Source organism: Zingiber officinale, chromosome 6A (genome assembly GCF_018446385.1).
Source record: "Zingiber officinale cultivar Zhangliang chromosome 6A, Zo_v1.1, whole genome shotgun sequence".
NCBI lineage: Eukaryota > Viridiplantae > Streptophyta > Magnoliopsida > Zingiberales > Zingiberaceae > Zingiber > Zingiber officinale.
The window spans coordinates 126,622,339-126,643,422 of NC_055997.1; the positions used below are offsets into that span (position 1 = coordinate 126,622,339).

A 21,084-nucleotide genomic window follows, 5' to 3' on the forward strand; every position below is an offset into this window, starting at 1 on the left:
TTCAAATAGACATAATCTTTCTAGGAAAAACTATGACAAATATTAACAATAGTTTTAAAGTTCAAATTACTAATGTTATTGAAACCCTTACGACAAAAGGTATTTATTTCCTCAAACCTAAGGACTTCTCATCAACACTACTTGAAGGATTGGATTGGACTCTTAATCTAGAATTAAACAATAAACCACAAACCTTACAACCAACAGAATTCATTATTTATAAAGATAGACATGGAAGCTCTATAGTAAGATTTCATAATTATAAACCTTCAACATCACAAGAAGAAGATAATGAAGAAACTCAAACTAATATGAATTTAATGAACATTGAATATAGCATACTGGACACTCCTATAAGCAATAATGCAGAAAGTAATTATTTATTTTATGACGATCTAAATGAATATGTTTACATTCCATTTGAAATAGCCATCTATTTCACTAAAGAAGATTTAAAAGAATTAGAAACTTTTGACCTTTTACACCATAAATTAGAGCCTGACTGGATGTTATATTTTGACGAAGAGCATAACATAATTGCTAAAAAACAAGATTACTTCTCAACAGTAAATCTAATGAATCCAGCTGAATCTAGTAGCACTAGTAACTTCAGACCACAACCGCTACAAGTAAGATACCCTGAAAGCTCTATGAGAACTATGGATTATGGGGAAGGACATCCCCCAAGAACAAAGATTACCCCATATACTAATAATAATCCTTTATTAAGAACAATAGGAAAAAGAAGACCACCTGAAATTACTTACTTTGGCAAGAATTCAGTCTTGTTAAATATTGGAGAATGTGATGATCCTCAACTTTATGATACTTATCTAGAACAATGGATAGTCTCTGTTAAAAGAGATTATCAAGCCAGACATGAACTAGACATAGAAACAGGAGAAGCCATGATAAGAGTAGGAGAAAATTACCTAGGTGATGTTGCCAGAGCAGCATGGGAAGCCTATAAAACTACATATCCCGAAGAAGTAGCCAGGATGGCATCACAAGGAAATAACATACTCAATTTTTGCTATACAATTCATAGGTTGTTTACTGCCAGAGATGCTAATACTGGATTAGATATAAGACAAAGAGAAGCTATGAGAGACTTAGAACAATTACAACTCTTTAGTTGGAACTGGATTAAACCTTTCTGTAATGACTTTCTAGCATTAACAGCAGTCTCGGGAAACTATTGTAACCCGGAACTAGGGGAAAGACTTTTTAGCAAACTTCTAGGAGACTTAGGAAAGGAAATACATAAAGCCTGGACAGACATGAATGTAGCACCACAATACGATAACATTGGAGTAAGAATTCAACACATTATTTCCATACTTAAAGAAAAATGTACCTATATCCATATACAAAAGCAATTAAAAAATCAACAATATGGATTTTATAGCCAGATATATACCCCTCAACAATATGGCCTCACCCAACCTAGACCAAGACTAAATCATTCATCAAGAACACCCAGAAAATTGGTAACAAGGCCAAAGGCAATAAAACCTAAAAAGACTTATTATCTTAGAAAAAGTAGAGAAAAGAAACCTTACTTAAATAAAGAAAAACATGTACGGAAGTTCAAACCAAAGAAGACATATGCCAATACTATCACATGTTTTGCCTGTAATGAACCAGGTCATTTATCCTCCGCCTGCCCAAATAAAAAGAATTTATATACCCGAGAAGCAAAACTAGTTACCTGTACAAATCTAGATTTAATAGAAGTACAATCAGATGTTTCTGATACATCCTCCATCTACTCTATTGTTTCTGTAGATGACATAGAAGAAGTTGTTCCTTCTTCTGATTACAGTCTTGTAAACTCTTTCTTGCAACCCTTGCATCAACAGTATAACCTATATCCTGAAAATCACATACCCTATGATACATTAGACAATCTAGATGAATTATGGGAAGACTCTCCATTTCCAGATACAAATCTAATGTTTAAACAACTTAACAATAAGACTACAGAAGAAATTAACTGCCTACATGAGTGGATACTCAAAACAGGAACTGATAACATTCCTTGTTTCTTTTGTAGTTATTATCCATCTTTAGATAAAAGAGGAACCTGCAAAATATGTAAAAAACAAGCCTGTAATCTTTGTCTCCAACAACTGTTCTCTATTACGATACCCATAAGCCAACTCTCTAAAGTAGGCACTAGAAATTTTTTATTAGAAACAAGAGTTTCTGTATTAGAAACACGTATTAATAAATTAGAAACAGAAATTGAGATCCTAGATAAACAAATAAAAGAAAACCTTCCTCCACATTCTTCTTCCCAGACTACCCTTGACAAAGGAAAATGTTTACAAATTACACCAGCAGATGTAATAGATCGAGACCTAGTCTTTATAAAAGCCTCTAGTATATGTAATACAGGAAAAACTCTAGACATCAGAGTCAAATGTTTGGTAAATATCCATGGCCATGAATTCACACTACATGCCTTTTTAGATAGTGGAGCTACTAACTCCACCATAGATGAAAATACACTTCTTTCTGTCTTACCAAAAACTTTTATAAAAACAGTATCACAACTATTACTAAGTACACAATTTGATGGCCAACGGTTAGCTTGCACGCAATTTGTTACTAACACCCATCTAAGGTTTTATGACAACTGTGGTAAATATGGCACACCACTCTCACTTCCTAAGCTATGGATTAAACCACTATTACATCCTAATATTCATTTAATCCTAGGTTTAAATTTTCTGGTAGCATCAGATAGAGCTTGTCTTCTAACTAAGGATTATGCTCTTTTCTTTTCCTCACCCATAATATCCCCAATAGTATCAGACTATCCCTCTATTGTCCATCCCTTAACTACAAAATCCCACATAGAACTCCTACCTTCAGACAACACATCTTGTCAATGTTCTCCTAAAAATGCCTGTAAACAACCCAGTAAGAAGACACAACCGGATAACCAGACCTGTGCCCTAGCTTTTTCTGACTATCAAGACTCGGAAAACTAGCTTCACTTAGCTGGTCAAGCCCTATAATTGATGACACTTGTATCCCACATGATCTTATACTCCCACAACAGTTACTTCAATTAATAAACACACATAAACCTGATTTAGACTCTCTCATTTCTAGATTAGAAAAATTAGAAATAATTGGAGAAAATCCTACCAAATATTGGGACAGAGATAAAGTATACTGCAAGCTATCAATCATTAATCCAGACCTTACAATTAAGACCCAAGACTTAAAATATACAAATTGGGAAACTGAAGAATGCAAAATGCATATTAATCAACTCTTAACTTTAGGAGCCATTCAAAGGTCTACATCTAGGCACCGAAGTCCAGCTTTTATAGTTAATAAAGGATCAGAACAAAAACGTGGCCAATCTAGAATGGTATTTAATTACAAGAGACTAAATGATAATTGTTAAGAAGACGGTTATAAAATCCCAGACAAAGACCAACTCTTAAATAAAATCCAAAACTCAAAATGGTACTCAAAATTTGACATGAAATCAGGATTTTGGCAAGTTAAAATGCATCCTGAGTCCATTGAATGGACAACCTTTTCTTGTCCCGAAGGACATTTTGAGTGGCTTGTTATGCCTTTTGGCCTCAAAGTCGCTCCTCAAATATTCCAAAGGAAAATGGATGACATTTTTCGAGATTTTTCTCTCTTCACTTGTGTGTATATAGATGATATTTTAGTTTTCTCTAAGACTAAACAAGAGCATTATGCTCATCTTCATATTATATTTAACTTATTTGAAAAACATGGTCTGATTATTTCTCGAAAGAAAATGAGAATAGCTACTACTCATATTGATTTCTTAGGAGCAGAAATAGGACAGGGACAAATAGCCCTTCAACCTCATATCTCTGCTAAAATCCTTGCTTTTCCAGATAAGATGGAAGACACTAAAACTCTAAGAGCCTTTTTAGGACTCCTAAATTATGCTAGACCTTATTTAAAAAATATAGGAAAAATCAGCGGCCCCTTATACAACAAAACCTCCTTAACAGGACAAAAACATTTTAATCAACAAGATATAGCACTTGTAAAACAGATTAAAGAATTAGTAAAAACAATTCCCATGTTAACACTCCCACTTGATACTGACTACTTAGTCATTGAAACAGATGGATGTGAAACAGGATGGGGAGGAATTTTATTTAGAAAAACATCCAAGTATGACCCTAAAACTACAGAAACCTTATGCAGATATGCCTCTGGAAAATTTCAAGAAAAGGGACATCTTACCTCGTTAGATTTTAAAATATTAGCAGTTATTTATTGTCTAGAAACCTTCCGATTATTCATTTGTAATAAGCAAGAAATCACCATCCGAACCGACTGCGAAGCTATAGTCAAGTATAGTCAACAAACTAAAGGATTAAGAAAAGGATTAAGTACTAAGAGATGGCTAAAATTCACAGATACTATTATTAATAAAGGTTTACGTATTCACTGGGAACATATAAAAGGAATTAACAATTCTTTAGCTGATGCTTTATATATATATATATATATATATATATATATATATATATATATATATATATATATATATATATATATATATATATATATATATATATATATATATATATATATATATATATATATACGGTGATATGTCATCGCCGCAATAACAATTTGGGTATATGATCTGTGGGTTTTATTTCTATCCTATGTTTTTATTTATTTATTTATTTATTTTTATTTAAACTTTGAGTTATAGTATTAAATAAAAAAAATAAAATGATTTTTTTAAAGATGGTATAAAATGTGCGGCCTAAAATATGTAGGTATCAACCTTTTATATGTTATATATCATTTATTTTTTAATACATAATTCTATTAAATATTTTCTGAGAAATGGAACTAATTATTTATCGTAATTAAGAAAAACAAAATCGAGGGAGCCGCTGCCTCTACATTCCTCTTATCGCGATATCCATTCCAACACTCGAGTTTTCCTCGAGCTCCTCGTTCTCTATCTCTCCGATCGAGAATGCAAGCGCAAACGCAGCCGCGAGCAGCTTTAAGATTCCGAGTTCTCCCCTCGACCGCCTACACTCCTCGCCTCCCCTTCGTTGTCTTACGAAACCGATGGCCTGCTCGTGTCTGGTGCACGGCCGCCGAGAACGGCGGCTTCCTTGGCGAGCAGAAGCAACTTCAGATGCCGCATAAGAAGGCGTACCCTTTCGATGAGATAGAACCTCGGTGGCAGCGTTTCTGGGAGGAGAATAACACGTTTCGAACACCCGAGGTGGTTGACACTTCAACGCCCAAATGTTACATCCTCGACATGTTCCCCTACCCTAGGTATTACTTTCGATTCACTCAAATAAATGCTCCAAAGTGACCGTTTGGTCCCAAACGTCTCAGTTAAATCATTTTCTTTCCCTCGTTGCCTTAAAACCGTTTAAAAAAAAAATTGCAGGCATTCTTCTGTTCTTAGTTAAACTAATTCCCTTACAATGTCATGGTGGTGAAAAATAACTGCAGGGAGCTTGCCTCTTTAGCACGCTCTTATCATTTTATGACTTCATGAATAGTGCTAAATCTAAATTATAGTGCGATCAATTGTTGATAACAATTCAAAATTTTCATTCGACACTCTATATCCTGGTTTTATCATTTTATGAGCTCACGAGAACGAACAGAATTTGGGCAGTGTTCATTGATTGACTTTATGATTTTAATTTGGTTCCACTTACTTTTTAAGTGGTATGTATTCAGCTTAGTGCGATAAACAGCTTTCTTCATCATCATTTAACAATAACTTGATAGATGTAAATGGATTTTAGTAATCATTAAGAAATAGTTGCATACTAGAATACCCAATTTGTTAGTTAATATTCCATGATGTGCATTGTTACCCATTGAAAGATTAGGATCTGCTTCAGAATTTCCTAAACCCTAAAAGTTTTAATTTGTATCAAATTATGTTTTTTTCTTCAATTATTATTTTTGAATATTAATTAATATAGTAGATCTATTTGCCATATTGGTTGTGGAGGCATTTTTTTTTTAAGTTAGTACTCAACAAACACAGGCAATATCAAGATTATATGGTTTCATTAAAATGAAAAATTAATGTTGCCTTTCGGATTTGGCTTGCTAAAGAAACTTCAGTGGGTTTGGCTATTAGCATTTCTTTACTAACTACCCAGACTGACAGCCATGAATAATGGACTTCAATTGTTTGGTTTTCCTTAGAAAATTCCAATCAGAGATGGCTGGAAGTGGGATGCAATTATGGAGAAAATTGAATAAAAATCTTCCTCTATGTCATGATCCTAAGTAAGATTCACCAAAATACTTATTGCATGTACTTGGTTGAGCTCATGCAAATAACCAATAAACATACATAAAAAGCATAAGACATCAGCCAATATTTAACTCTTTAACCTTTCAATAGGTGCAAAAATTAGCCTTTTCTCAACCTAACCTTATTGAACACTTTTGCACTGGGTTTGCAACCTTGTCAAACTTCACAAATTTCCTCAGTTATAATAAAAATGCTATCATATAATGGTTGTCTCTAGAGAGCATATTAACAATAGATATCTTTGTGCATGTATCTTTTACTAATCGAAGTAATGCCATTTATATTTAGTGGAGCTGGATTACATGTTGGCCATCCCCTTGGATATACTGCCACTGACATACTCTCGAGATATAAGCGTATGAAAGGCTTCAACGTTTTACATCCAATGGGATGGGATGCATTTGGTCTTCCTGCTGAGCAATATGCCATCGAGGTTTGCTGGCAATTTTTGTGACAAAATTACCTCATGTACTTAGTCTAGTTAGTCTGTTTTACTTTTTGTAGACTGGAACCCATCCAAGGATTACAACCAAGCAAAATATCAAAAGATTTCGTTCCCAGGTACTAGTAGGTTTCTAGTGCAGTCGTTGTATGTCTACTATGACTTACAAATTTCGAATGCACTTTCTTATTTCTATTTACACTTTACTAGAACAGAACCTCTCAAGTATTTTGTCATGAAATCTCACCAGGAAATACAATACATCTTTATTCAATAAATTTTAAATACCATAATTTATCATATTCCTGTTACAAAATGTGACAATTTGTTTAACAAAGGACTTTTCTGTTGTGAAGGTTCATATATCAAACACAGATATGTTTTGTCCAACCCTTGCCTATATCTTGATCTCTTGGTTGAAATTTTCCATTTAATTGAGGTAGCATATCTATTGAAGGTGACTCTACTTGTTCTTCATACAAATTATAGGTACCATAATCACATAATTCTTTTACTTATTCAAATATGAGTTTGAATAAGTAAAACTCCATATGAGACTCCCGACATCTATTTGTTTTTTTTTTCTTTTTGCCAAATGACATTGTGGTCCATTAATATGTGATGAGTCGTTTCCACCTCAGAAATGACCTTGTTTCTTTACTCAAAAATATCTAAACACTTTACATGAGACTCCAAAAATTTTCTAGTATACTTTCTAGCTAAAATTATACATTTTGATCCACCAATGAGCTTTTGTTCATAATGCCTTGATTCCCATTTTAAGTCAAAGACACTTGAATACTCAACTTGAGATTCACATGAAGCCTTTACTTTAATTTTTAGCAAAAACTCCTTAATGTCTCATTTTAATTAAAAAAAATGAATTTGGGAACCTCTCAGTCTAAAGATTCACTAATATATATTTTTCCTCCAAAGCGAGCAAGTTTGGTATCTGGGAAAGAGAAATTTTAGTTTAGCTGAACCATGAGTATTTGGGGTATGAGAAGAAGGAAGGTGAGTGATTTGCACAAAATAAATTATGGGATATGTAATTGGAGAATCCAAAAATCAAGGTGCACCCTCTTTGGAAACCTGCCTCTTTGTTTGTTGGCATGCTTTTTCTTCTCTTCTTGCATGAATTCATCAAAAGCCTTGAGAATCCATGCAGCCATGTTAGTTATGAATCAAGTAGTCGTGTCTTGTGCATGAGCTATCATTTATATGCTATATTGGATCGAGTGAATATTCCTAGCCTTTTTCATTTTATTGAGGAACATGGAATAATTGGCAATAAAGAACTGCTTCCATGCTTATAAAAGCGTAAATACGTGGTCACTTCTGTTAACAGCACAAGCAATTTGTCTTCATATACTTTGTGTAAACTGATAAGAGTACTTGGGAATTGGGACTTCTGATTTCTTGTTGATTGGTTCGTGAACACACTCTTGCTTGATTCTGACAATGCACTTCAAGTTGTTCTTTTGTTTGTTTGTTCGAGCCACTTATTATTTGTTAAGCAGTTTCTCTTGTTGATGGATAGCTCAAGTCATTAGGTTTCTCGTATGATTGGGATCGTGAACTGTCAACCACTGAACCTGAATACTATAAATGGACACAGTGGATTTTTCTTCAACTGTTTAAGAAAGGACTTGCATATCAGGTGAATTATTTTCTCTCTGAGTTAACACATTAGAAATTGAAGATTTCGTTTTCATTGATTTTATTTCCCACATAAATCCTATCAAACTATAGTAATTTTATATAGGTTTTATTTTAAATATAGGCTGAAATACCTGTTAATTGGTGTCCTGCACTTGGCACTGTCTTGGCGAATGAAGAAGTGATCAATGGTGTTAGTGAACGAGGGGGGCATCCTGTTGTAAGAAGGGTATTAGTGACCTTATTTCTTTCCACCGGAAGTTGTCTGATATTTAAGCATTCATTGGAATCTTGGTTTCTCAGTCTTTAAATTATAAAACTGATGTCTTGTTTCTATTTCTGTTATCTTTTGACTCTGATCAGCCAATGCGCCAATGGATTCTCAAGATTACTGCCTATGCTGATCGCCTTTTGGAAGATTTAGATGACCTTGATTGGCCTGAAAGCATCAAGGAAATGCAAAGAAATTGGATAGGCCGATCTGAAGGTGCTGAGCTTGAGTTTCATGTAGTTGATTCTGAAGGATGTGACCTGGGTCTAGAGATATCTGTATATACAACCAGACCAGACACCATATTTGGTGTGACGTACGAAAAGTTTTTGTTTCTACTTTACAGTTTATGTTTTAATCATCCTCAATCTCATTTTTCTTACCTTGAAATTGTTTTTCCATGTTTACAGATTTCTGGTTGTGGCACCTGAGTACCTGTTCTTGTCATCACTAGCATCTGAAGCCCAGCATGACATAGTATTTCAATTTGTTTTCTTGTTTTTCATTTTTGTTAATGCCATTAGTGATGTAGATTGGAAGCAAAATCGAAACTCACATTGAGGATTGATACCCTTTGACGCAAATAATCTCACACATACAAGTAAGGATAATTTCCCTAAAAGGCTCCTAGTTTAGTTAAAGCTCTGACCAGACCATTCTTTTTTTCACTGAGGCCCTTCTTGACCAAAATCCAAAATCCCATCAGTCTAAACAACCCCAAAAACTTCTGCTAGATAGTCTTTGTAAATCAAATCATGGGTCCTAAATAGCCATAATATGCAGTTTTTTAAAAAACATTTTCTCTTGTTTTTGGCGCTGGGTTCTTGGTTCTGTATCACTTTTCCATATTTGATATGTGATGTTAGAGGTAAATTTAGTATTCTTTGATGTGACCATTTGTTGCCCCTATTGGAAATTTGCACATCATTTCTCTATTTTGGCACTCCATGTTTTGATCAAAACAAAATTGAGTTTTTTGGGGTACTCAACTATTTATTTAGATTTGTTTTCCTTTTTGATTGGGGGTGCTGTGGCCTCAGCAGGGCTTTTTTGGAAAAAAGGTCCTCAGTGAGGTAATAAGGCCTTCTTAGGGCAATTTCCCTAGAAATAAATGAACTAAGTTATCTCATAGAGAATGAAAAACTTCTATTATAATGCCTATTAATACGAGCGGATTGAGTACCTTTTTAAATATTCTTATCCAAACAAAATTGAAAATAAACTAAATGTATTGTAAGAAAGAAAGAACCTTATATGTAAAATTACTCAATCAGAAAGGAAACAACTAAATTTCAAACTAGGAAAGAAGCCAAATTAAGTTAAACTTTTACTAAAATTATCCTACTCTCCTAACAACACAGTTGCAAATTAAAACTGCCTCATATAATGTGACCTTCTAAAGAAGAGGATTTACCAAATTAAACATTTACACAATCTAAAAATTTTATAAATTAAATTCCTTGTTTGCATTGATCAGTGTCAATAAAGTAATGTTGTCTAATTACAACTGCAGGTGGAGCAATACAGGGAGGTTGCTTTGAGAAAAAGTGATCTTGAGAGAACTGATCTTCAAAAAGAAAAAACTGGAGTTTTTAGTGGTTCGTATGCTATGAATCCAGCTAATGGAGAAGCCATTCCAATATGGGTGGCAGATTATGTTTTAGGAAGGTTTATCTGGATATACTCTTTGTATATTAAATACTTTTTCCTTGGAAATTTAATTCCTAACACTTATTTCCATATTTAGACTACATTTTTATGCTAATGGGCCTAAGGACATCTTTATGTCTTCATGTACTAATGAAACGTGGTTAGCAATACCATCCAGGACTTTGACATTCTGAGCATAGGATCTTGGCTATGATAAGGGATGCATGTGATTGAAACTAAGTGCAATTTAAAAAGTTTTCCTCAGCCCTAATAAGAGTTACAGAAATCTCCACTACTTTAACTTTTCATCTGCCTCTCCTATCTTATGTGTGACACCACTTCCACTTGCCATGCTTAAATATTTTAGAAATTGGATGTCAGATACCTAGATTCATACTTGTATCGGTTACTGAAACACCTAGATACCTATCTTGGGTACATTGTGTGATTGTCTATCATATAGAACACAAAGTCTGTAATTGGCTAAAACTAATCATTTATGCTGTATATACCGAGTGTGCTAAATTCAAAACATAAAATTTGGATGCTTTAACTGAAACCTTAACTAACCTTACAATATGCCAAGCAACAATTCAACTATTCTTCTTAAGTTAGCTAAGCTATTTGAGCAACACAATTAAAAAACAACTTTGAAAGGATCCTTAAATAAGTCAATTTGAAGTTCTTTCTCAAAGCCTACACTACTACCAAATCCCAAGCAACTTTAGGCAAACCACAGTTTCCTAATCTTTAATTGCTAGAGTTACCTAACTGAAAGCCCATTCATACACATTTGCATCGCGACCAAACCCTAATTCAGTTTTGTCCTTCCAACCAAGCATAAAATCAATATTATGCCTAATCTTGATAAACTCAAGCACTATAATTATTTTGAATAGTCATTTTGACTCATTCTGCTTGCTCCATGTGTGCCTGATCATATAGTTTGTTTTCTTCTATTCATTTTCTGCATACATATACTTGTCAAAGTTACCACCAATCAGAACCTTCAATTTTTTGTTGTCTGCTAGAACTGTTTCTGGAACAAATCTTTTATTTATTGAGTTAATTACACCATTATTTGTGTGGAAACTATTATGATTGGTAGTGTTACATCTATCTCCTATATGACCAGTCATTGGCATTATGCTTTATGTAACTGCTGCGATTATTCAAGTTGTAACGTTGGTTCTTGTACTTGATATGCAGCTATGGTACTGGGGCAATAATGGCTGTGCCTGCACATGATTCTCGTGATCATGAGTTTGCATTAAAGTATGATATTCCCATTGTTAGGGTTGTGATTGGTACTGATAAAAATCATCATAATAGAGAACCATATGTAGATGATGGAATCATGGTCAACTCCTCAAATTCATCCTCTGGCTTGGATATCAATGGTTTATCATGCAAAGATGCTGCTGCAAAAGTAATAAATTGGCTTGAGATTACTGGTTATGGCAAAAAAAAGGTCTCACTTTTTCATTTTTACCAGAATTTAGATCTGGGCTATATATATATCTTTTTATCTTCCATTGAGAATATTGGTTAATCAGGTAAATTACAAGCTGAGGGATTGGCTTTTTGCTCGACAACGCTATTGGGGCGAACCATTTCCTGTGATTTATCTGGATGATAGTGGTGAAGTAGTTCCTTTACCAGAAAAAGAGCTGCCTGTAGTACTCCCAGAGTTGGATGACTTCAATCCCACAGGAACAGGGGAACCCCCATTAGCAAAAGCAACTTCGTGGGTATGTTATGGAAAGATGGCAAAATAAATATCTACCTTGCTAAGTTGGAATTTGTATCGTACATTCCTGATTGCTTTTGTCTTGTCATTGTTGTTTGATGGTTTTATTCCTTTATTAGTTGATTATCCACAAGAGTCTTTAAATGTGGATTACTATTTTAATTATCAACATGGCACTACCATATCAGTCTGATGGAATATCCAGTTGCAGATTGTTTAAATCTTTAAATCTTGTTACACTTGTCAGCTGTCAACCATCATGTGTTGACTTAAAGCAAGTTTATCATTTTCTTTTCATTCTTAATATTCATATTTTAAGAGTAATAATTTGTCTAGTTTCAAGCTTTGTTGCAGCAGAGATGCTTGATGCTCATAGTCCCATGGACAAGTGCTGTGGTCCAACATATAATATAAAATTTTGGTCTCTTTCTAACAACTCGAGCTTCTGGAGTAAATGGCTAGTAAGCAGGAGCTTCAGATTCCAATCCTACCTGGCTTTATAGATAAAGACTTGTAGCTTCAAGCCATGATGGACATGAGAGGACATGCTGAACCTGAGATGCTTCATGCCCATTAGTCCATATTGTAAAGTCTAGTAGTCCAGTATATAAATGAAAAATTATTTTCCTTTTAACAACTCTCCCTTTTGGGTTAAGTGGTTAGCTAATCAATTTTAACAAGCTTCAATGCTCATCTTTTCTCATCTCGTGAATTCATATAAGGACCACCATAAGCTAATGTATCTCCATTCTTCTCTAGCAAACTCATGTCATAAAATATTGCAAAATTTATGCTTCCTTACCATACTCTACAAAATTATGATATTTCTGTCTCAGCAATTACTTTTCAACTGAATTGTATTGTATGCTAGCATTTATTTAATTGGTTAGAGTAATATTGGAAAATCCCCTGTTACTATGTTAGGGTATGGGTATCTAACATAGGTGGGGATCCACATCTCTGACATCGTATTTCTAAAAACTTCTACATATGACCAATAGAGATATATGAGGTGTTCACTCGGTTTGTCTGCATCCAACATTGGTATTCTGTAGATGAAGAGTCCTGAATGTTAAAGGCTGGAAGTATGAGTTTTGTATAATGTTTCCATTCCTGTTATTACAATTACCTGTTCAACTTAGTTATCTTATATTGGTCAATTCAGTGATACTGTCAAATAAAAACTCTCCTGCATATTATTATATAGTTTCTTAGCGATGATCTCTTGGTAATTAGGTGAATACTGCAGATCCAATTTCTGGAAGGCCTGCAAGACGGGAAACAAATACAATGCCTCAATGGGCTGGCTCATGCTGGTAAAGAAGTCTTTGTTTGTCTTACACATAACTCTTTCATTTTTTTCTCTCGATTGTGTTTCCATTTGTCCTTTAAAGCCATTCCTATTTCTCTTTTTTATATTGATCTTCTGTATTTATCTTAAAGTCTAAGAAACACTATTGCAATATTATGAAAATATAAAGTAAATACACTCAATAAGTGGCATCTCATGGGAAAGTCCCAATTTTCTCCTACTGCCAGCATGTAGTTTCAGCAATAAAAGATACATTATTTATCCTACAGTAATATACAACAATAATTGTATGATCTTGTCCATCTATATGTTTGTCATTTAGAGTTGGAGATGCATGCTTATTGAATTTCTAATGCTAGCAGAAGAAAGCAGTAATTGGGAGAATCATAGTCGTGTCTGTCATTTGGTCCAGTTAGTATATAATTAATATTTATGTTGTCACATACAATTTCCATTATATGCAATCTATGAAAATCTTACAGGGTTTGGCATTTCCTCATGTAGAAATCATTCACATCTTCCTATCTCTTCCATTATTAATACTCTGATTGTTGCTTGTTGTCCCCTCGGGACGGTCTAGTGGCTAGCGCATGAGGTGTTGCCAACTTGAGGTCCGGGATTTAAATCTCGGCATAGCCAAGTAAATGTCTCCCTCATGCACCAGTCACTATTCCAAGGGCTAGTTGCCACCCGTGATTTACCTCCTCCGTGTTGACCCTAGGATGGGTTGGCGGGGGCGTTGGGGGGAGCGCAGCCGCCTTTTGCCAATCTGATTATTGCTTGTCATCATATTGTCATACTTCAATAGTTTCTCTTTCTGCATTGTTTATGTCATCACAATATCTGTTTGGTGTAAACCTTTAGAGCTGTCTGATAAAGAGCTTTCTTCAGGTATTATTTAAGATTTATGGACCCAAAAAATTCCAAAGCATTGGTTGACAAAGACAAAGAAAGGTTGTCATTCCTTCTGTCACATATTAGCAATGTCTGTTATGCTTGACATTGCTAATAATCTCCTGTATTGTTTTTAAGCTTGACATTGCTAATAATCTCCTGTATTGTTTTAATCTTAGGTACTGGGGTCCTGTTGACATCTATGTTGGTGGAGCTGAGCATTCTGTCCTGCATTTGCTTTATGCTAGGTTTTGGCACAAGGTTGTTTTCATGATGTGTTGATGAGAATTCCTTGTTTGCATGATAAAAAAATTGCTGTGGTTTGAATCTACATATTATCTCAAGGAAATGAAGTGATAATTGATGGCATGTATGATTGTCCACTGTCATTCTAAATCATAACTCGCCTCATAGTAGCTCAGGTGTTGCATGTGCAGAATGACATGGGTTTGATCCTGCTTTTACCATGTCTGAAATCTATAAGTTTAACTTTTAACATGCATGATAACTCAAAAAATAAGTTGATTTGCAAATGTGTAACCCACAAGCCATCCCTTGTTCTGGCATAATAGATGCACAGTGGCACACAGTAGCCAAATTTTGGGTTTTACCCAAAACAATTTTTTCCAAACTCCTATAAATGTCAGTGCTTTACCAAAATTCTTGGTCTTATTCTTTTGATGAATCTTTTTTTATTTGGAAATAAAAATGGGTTTTGAGGCCAACAATGAGGCTTTTCTTCATAGATTCTGGCACCAAACTAGTGGTTGCCAGTTGCAATTGGGAATAATCTATTTTCTAGCATAAGGTCAGTATACTTGAACCTATATCTCCAACATCTGTTATTCCTAACTTGTCCTTTGCTACATTTATCTAAGATTGATTTTACTAATGCATTTCTTTTGTTCAGCATTTTGTCTTTCCTTTTTCTGGTTATCTTCTTAGATTAAGTTCCTTCAGTTTCTTGAGCAATTTTTCTTGTTTTGTGGGGTTACTCTTCCATGTCATGGGTAAATTTCATTTAGCCTAAAAAATTGTATGCTAACAGTCTTTTGAACAATTATGTGCAGCTCCTGTATGATATAGGTGTTGTTTCTTCCAAGGAACCATTCAAGTGCCTTATAAATCAAGGGCTAATACTTGGTGAAGTGAGTAAAAGTTTGCTAGAAATAGCATTACAAAAATTTAATGGTACAATATCTCATAAGTCCCACTATAGGTAGAGTATACAGCTTTGAGAGATCCACAAGGGAATTTAGTTTCTGCTGATTCAACTGTCATCAGAGACAATTATTATCAAGAAAAAGTACCTGCGGAGAAGGTATATTGCATCAACTTCTTATCTAAAGCAGATTCTGTGAGTTTTAATTCATCTTAGTTAAATGATGTTTTAAATCTAACATATATCTATGTCGTAGGTGTCTAAAGTTGGTGATTTTTATGTTATAAAGGATGATCCTAGTATTCGTTTAATTGCTCGAGCCTACAAAATGAGTAAAAGTAGAGGAAATGTTATCAATCCAGATGATGTTGTTTCTGAGTATGGTGCTGATTCTCTTCGCTTATATGAAATGTTCATGGGTCCATTAAGGTAACTTCTTCTATATTATTATTTGATCAAATACTCAGTGCAGCCAAATATTTAAAAATGTTGATATGCTGATATTTTGACCCTTAAAGAGATTCAAAGACATGGAGTACTGGAGGAATTGAAGGAGTGCATAGGTTTCTAGCTAGGATTTGGAGGTTGATCGTAGGCCCCAATTTATCCGATGGATCGTATAGCGATGGGTCAGTTGCCACTGATGATGAACCTAGCTTGGATCAACTGAGAGCTCTTCATAGATGTATTGCAAAGGTAAATTTCTTTATAGATCAGCATGTTTTCTAATGGTTCCTGCAGTTATATTGTCAAATTTATACTTTGTTGTACCTTTTCATGGTTATTTAACATTGCATAGGCCAATATGACTGAAGAGGTTATGCATTTCCTTGCTCCTTACCAATTTCTATTATTTGGTTTGTAATCAATGCTCTGAGTGGCTGTTAGCAATTTCTTCAAGTCACATAGAAGACCTCACCAAACTAGCCTATTTTAGTTCATTGCTTAGATGAGAGACAAGAGTCAGATACAGAATCTCAGAGGCTCATATGATATATAGGAATTCTTCTACTCCATAGATTATTGATTGGAAAATTGGTGTTCCGATTTATTATGTAAATTTAAGGATAGCAGTGGAAATTGGTGTGGCTACAAGCATGCTATTATAAATACATATAAGCATGCACTATCTCAAGTCCATATTAGCTATGCAAACAAAATGAATTTACCAATCTTTGGCTTGTGAAACAGGAGACAAATTGTCCAAATGTTAATCTGGCTCAAAAATTACCTTGTGAGAAATATCTTCATACATTCAATTGGTGTTGGGAAAATTGACACTTTGGTTTTGGTTTAAGATCCTAAATCTTTACCTGACAAATGATGCTGGGATCTGTTATATATTATTTAAAAAGACTACTGAGGCTGAAAAGATACTTGACATGATAGTTATGATAAAATAAAAGGAAAAAACAAGAGAACAAGGACTCATGTGAAGTACAATATAGAAGAAAACTTCTGCTAATATGAATAATCCTTGGTCTTGGTAGTGTTTTCTCATGTTATTTCTAAGCTCTAATTCCATTCGACTTCCAGACAGGATAAAGGACAGTGGTCATGTAATTATTCAAGGTGCATGCCATGTTTCTGTCCGTATGTGTATGTTTCTGTATTTTTTGGCAGCCACTCTTTGGAGTTTGGGCTATGTAGCCACTTACCTTTTGATGCTTGTATTCCAATCTGAATTTTAAAGCATGCACGATTCTACATTTATATTAGCATGTATAGTGGTTAAATGCATGGTGACTACCAAAGAGCACACTTAGAACTTTCAAATTTCCCAACAGGCACATCATATTTTGTAAATTACAAGAGCATATTTCATTGTTGACATTCCCTAACCTTTTTGCGTTTCCAAATGCCTCTCAAACTTTTGATGACTTTCCATTAGTCAAAGTCAAGAAGGTATAAATAAATTTTTAGAAGCATTGTGAATCCAATGGGAAACATCTTGATGACTTTCCAGTGGTCAGTATCAAACAGTAAGAGTAGAAATAGATTTTTGTGCATTTTGAATCTAATGGTTGTCTCGTATTGCCATTTGGACAATGTAAAGGCTATGCCCTTCCAAAAACACCTTAAGGTAACAATCAAGAAGCAAGCACATAAATGGATTCCTTGCCGCAACGTGATTCTAATTGTTATCTCATATTGTCATTTTGACCTATGGAACACTATTAAGTTTTTCACACATTAAGGTGATTTTGAAAAAGACACCTTAATGACTGCTCTCATTAATACAATTATACATGATCTTTTATTGTTATCTTATATTGTCAAACTTTAGGTGCGCTTTTGGTTAAATATATTGAGTTAATCTTTTATTCATCATACTCAATGTTTCAGGTAACCGAAGAAATAGAAGAAACAAGGCTCAATACAGGAATCTCTGCAATGATGGAATTCATAAATGCTGCTTACAAGGTTTATTAAAATTTTTGATGTATTGATTCAGTAACTAGCATTGCAAGTTTGTTGAAGCACTTAGATATTCTGTTGATGTATGTCAGCACTGATGTTAAGCAAATGACAAATCAAACAACAACAACTAAGCCTTATCTCACTAGGTGGGGTCGGCCAAATGACAAATCAAACAAATTGTTAATATTTTTAATTGGTTAGCTTAGATTTGTTTAAATTAATAGGTGAGGATGGGCTTGTTAATTGTAGTAAATGTTGGGAGATGAATTGATCCAGTAAATAATCTTATAGTAGATAATTTTACTGCTAAAGTTATTTTGAGGTATAAGTTTTAAAGGTTCACTATAAATTTATTATTATGTTTTACCCAGTATTTTTGTGTCGAAACTAAGCCGCATTTAACCAGATGACTGAATTCTTCAGGCGTACTGTTGAAATTTTTTGCAATTAGATCCACGTGATAAGTGCATAGGTTGAAAGTGGACCTCTACCTTATGATGCAAACAAGAAATCATGATGAATTTTAATTTTGAATTATAATTTGATTTTGGTAATTGTTTTATTTTAGGAGTTGAAAGATTGATACATTTCAATTGTATAGGACTTTTAATTTTAATTTGGTTAGGTTTAAATCTGTATCTTTTAGTTTTATAAGTTTCCTTGATTTGGTAAGAGTGTATTGAGATTATTATGTTTCTCAGTTGGTGGAATTCTTCTATCTCTGTAATAATCATTTTTCAGTTAATTGAAATTCGCCTTTGCTTAATCTCTATGTGATATTCTCTTTTCTCTATGTGAGATAGTTATCTCCTTAATTCATCAATTTCACCCTAATTTTCTATGTTATTTGAGAGTTTGATATTTTGTGAATTTGATATCAGAGCGTCCTTTTGCTACATCACCTATATTATAATTTTCTTCCCAAAACTCTCTAAGAAATTCTTTATTTGTTCACTTCTCCAGCTAGATCTTGTTGTTTAATACTTGAGTTTCCATGGATTTGTTAAATAATACTTGCTGAAATCTACTTATTGATATCCTGTATTTACTTGAAAGCTGCTTGATGTTTTCATAATTCTCCTTAATATACATATTGAATTATGCTTTCAATCAATAGTAATGTACCTAATTGTGTTTTATTGGATATATTTCCTAGTGGGATGACCAACCAAAATCAATCTTGGAGCCATTTGTTTTATTGCTTTCACCTTTTGCACCTCACATGGCTGAGGAACTTTGGTTTCGATTAGGACACCAGGAGTCTCTTGCGTATGAGCAATTTCCTGAGGTATCAATTTACTGCTCTTGTTCTGCACTTAGATTTTAGAATTAAGCAGTCATGGTTATTTGCATACTGCATGTAGAAGTTTAATGTAATATTGAATGACATTTAAGTTGAGATATCATGCATTTGATGTTGACATCTTGAGTAGACTGAACTAAAGTGCTGAAACAAAAGACAGTATTGTTCAGTGCAAAAGAATTATTTGAATCCACCAATTCTAATCAATGATTATATGCAATGTGTTAGCATTTCATCATGTGATACACCTCGTGTGTATTTATAAAGAATCAATGTCATTGTCAGCCAATAATAAGGCTTAGGATCACTTGTTTTCAGTTAATATTATTTAACTCTTTTGGTGGATTTGAATTACTATTGGTTCCGCATATCACATGGTTGATGATCAAGCAAAAGAACTGGAAGCTATTGGTGCATGAGAAAAGTAGACCTTACTAGTGACCGCACATATTTGCCTTGTAGATAGACTCATATTTAACCAACTCTTGTACAACACAAGGAGTAGAGGATTAATTAAAAGTAAGTTCAGGGGAATAGCCTTTCTGTTGCACCACTTGCTGACCCTTGTTTATGTTGAGTAACAGTAGACGATAAGCTCTTAAATGACTTCTGTTTTGCTTGTCACAACTGACCTACTTAAATTTTACTCACCATTCTGTTTTGAGCAGCCTTCATTATTTCAACTGTGAAATACTCGGACCATTTTAACTGATCCAGCAATTGATATGCATAAGCATATGTTGCACAGCAACAACAAGGACGTTGAACAGGTACAGGCATTCATAAAGTTAGGATGACATGGAGAATAGTAATAAGCCATTAGGTTTGGGCGATAAGGCAACAAATATAAGTGACAGTTTTACTGAATTAGCATAGTCCTGTGAAACACATGATAAATTATTTTGTTTTCTAATATGTTATTCCCTGATTGTCAAAGCCCTTTGCTAATATAGCGTTTGGATAGGAATATTTTGTCAGTCAAGCCTAAAGCCACATAATCTAAATCGAAAACTCTTATATCATCTCCTTTCTATGTTGATTTTAGTGAAGAAATTAAAATAGGCTTTGAAAGGAAAAAGGTTATGTTTTTCTTCATCCAATATGACGTGAAAGACCAAAAATAAAAAATCTCTAATTTTATCTTTGATTTGGTACAGGCTCAAAATGAGTTCTTGAAAGATTCGAGCATAGTACTGCCTGTTCAGATCAATGGGAAAACTAGAGGCACAATCATTGTCGACGAATCGTGCCCTGAAGATGATGCATTCAGATTAGCAACACAAGATAAGAAGCTTTCCAAATATCTATTAGGGAAGACGATAAAAAGGAAAATTTATGTTCCCGGACGGATCTTAAATGTGATCCTGGACCAACAGAAAGTCAGTCAATGATACTCCCAACAAGCATTAGATGGTTCTACAGTAGAATATACTTTTTTTTTTGTCTACTCCTAGGGATATCATTACTTCATTGTGCAATTGTGAGCAATATTGTGGCTCTTCTTAATTAATGAAAAAATTTTAAATTATTTTTTGCCTTGTGTTGTTCATCCCGCTGGTGGAGTTAATAGAAGATAATTGTCAAGTAAATCTCAAGGAATGACGTAAATTACAAGAATACCTATTTATTTGAACAATAATTAGACAATAAACCTATACTAAAAGAAATTTTGTAGGGATATTTCCTTCAATATTTTGCTCTATGTCGCCATGATATTGATCTTTTTCAGTTGGTTATAAACCATTTTTGAATTAAGCTTAATTCTTTGAAATACAAATTCTAAGTAGTTCTAATGTTTTAGATGTGTTGGAAAATGAATTGATTTGTTTTTTATTTTTTATTTTGTACGTTTGGAACAATGATTATCTCTTACCTCTTCATTAAACAAC

General features: G+C 33.9%; 1 protein-coding gene across 1 annotated transcript; it reads left to right on the forward strand.

The window, feature by feature from the left end:
- Positions 1 to 4,912: 4,912 nt before the first annotated feature.
- LOC121997974 (leucine--tRNA ligase, chloroplastic/mitochondrial-like) lies at positions 4,913 to 20,733 on the forward strand. The gene is made up of 20 exons (XM_042552677.1): positions 4,913 to 5,322; positions 6,620 to 6,764; positions 6,836 to 6,892; positions 8,314 to 8,433; positions 8,557 to 8,661; positions 8,796 to 9,019; positions 9,114 to 9,180; positions 10,217 to 10,371; positions 11,563 to 11,824; positions 11,910 to 12,104; positions 13,340 to 13,419; positions 14,307 to 14,369; positions 14,489 to 14,570; positions 15,380 to 15,457; positions 15,529 to 15,630; positions 15,728 to 15,900; positions 15,990 to 16,167; positions 17,818 to 17,895; positions 19,049 to 19,180; positions 20,353 to 20,733. Exons 1-20 carry the CDS (start codon positions 5,009 to 5,011, stop codon positions 20,584 to 20,586), a joined length of 2,844 nt encoding a protein of 947 aa, XP_042408611.1. The 5' UTR covers positions 4,913 to 5,008; the 3' UTR covers positions 20,587 to 20,733.
- The last annotated feature ends 351 nt before the right edge of the window (positions 20,734 to 21,084 follow it).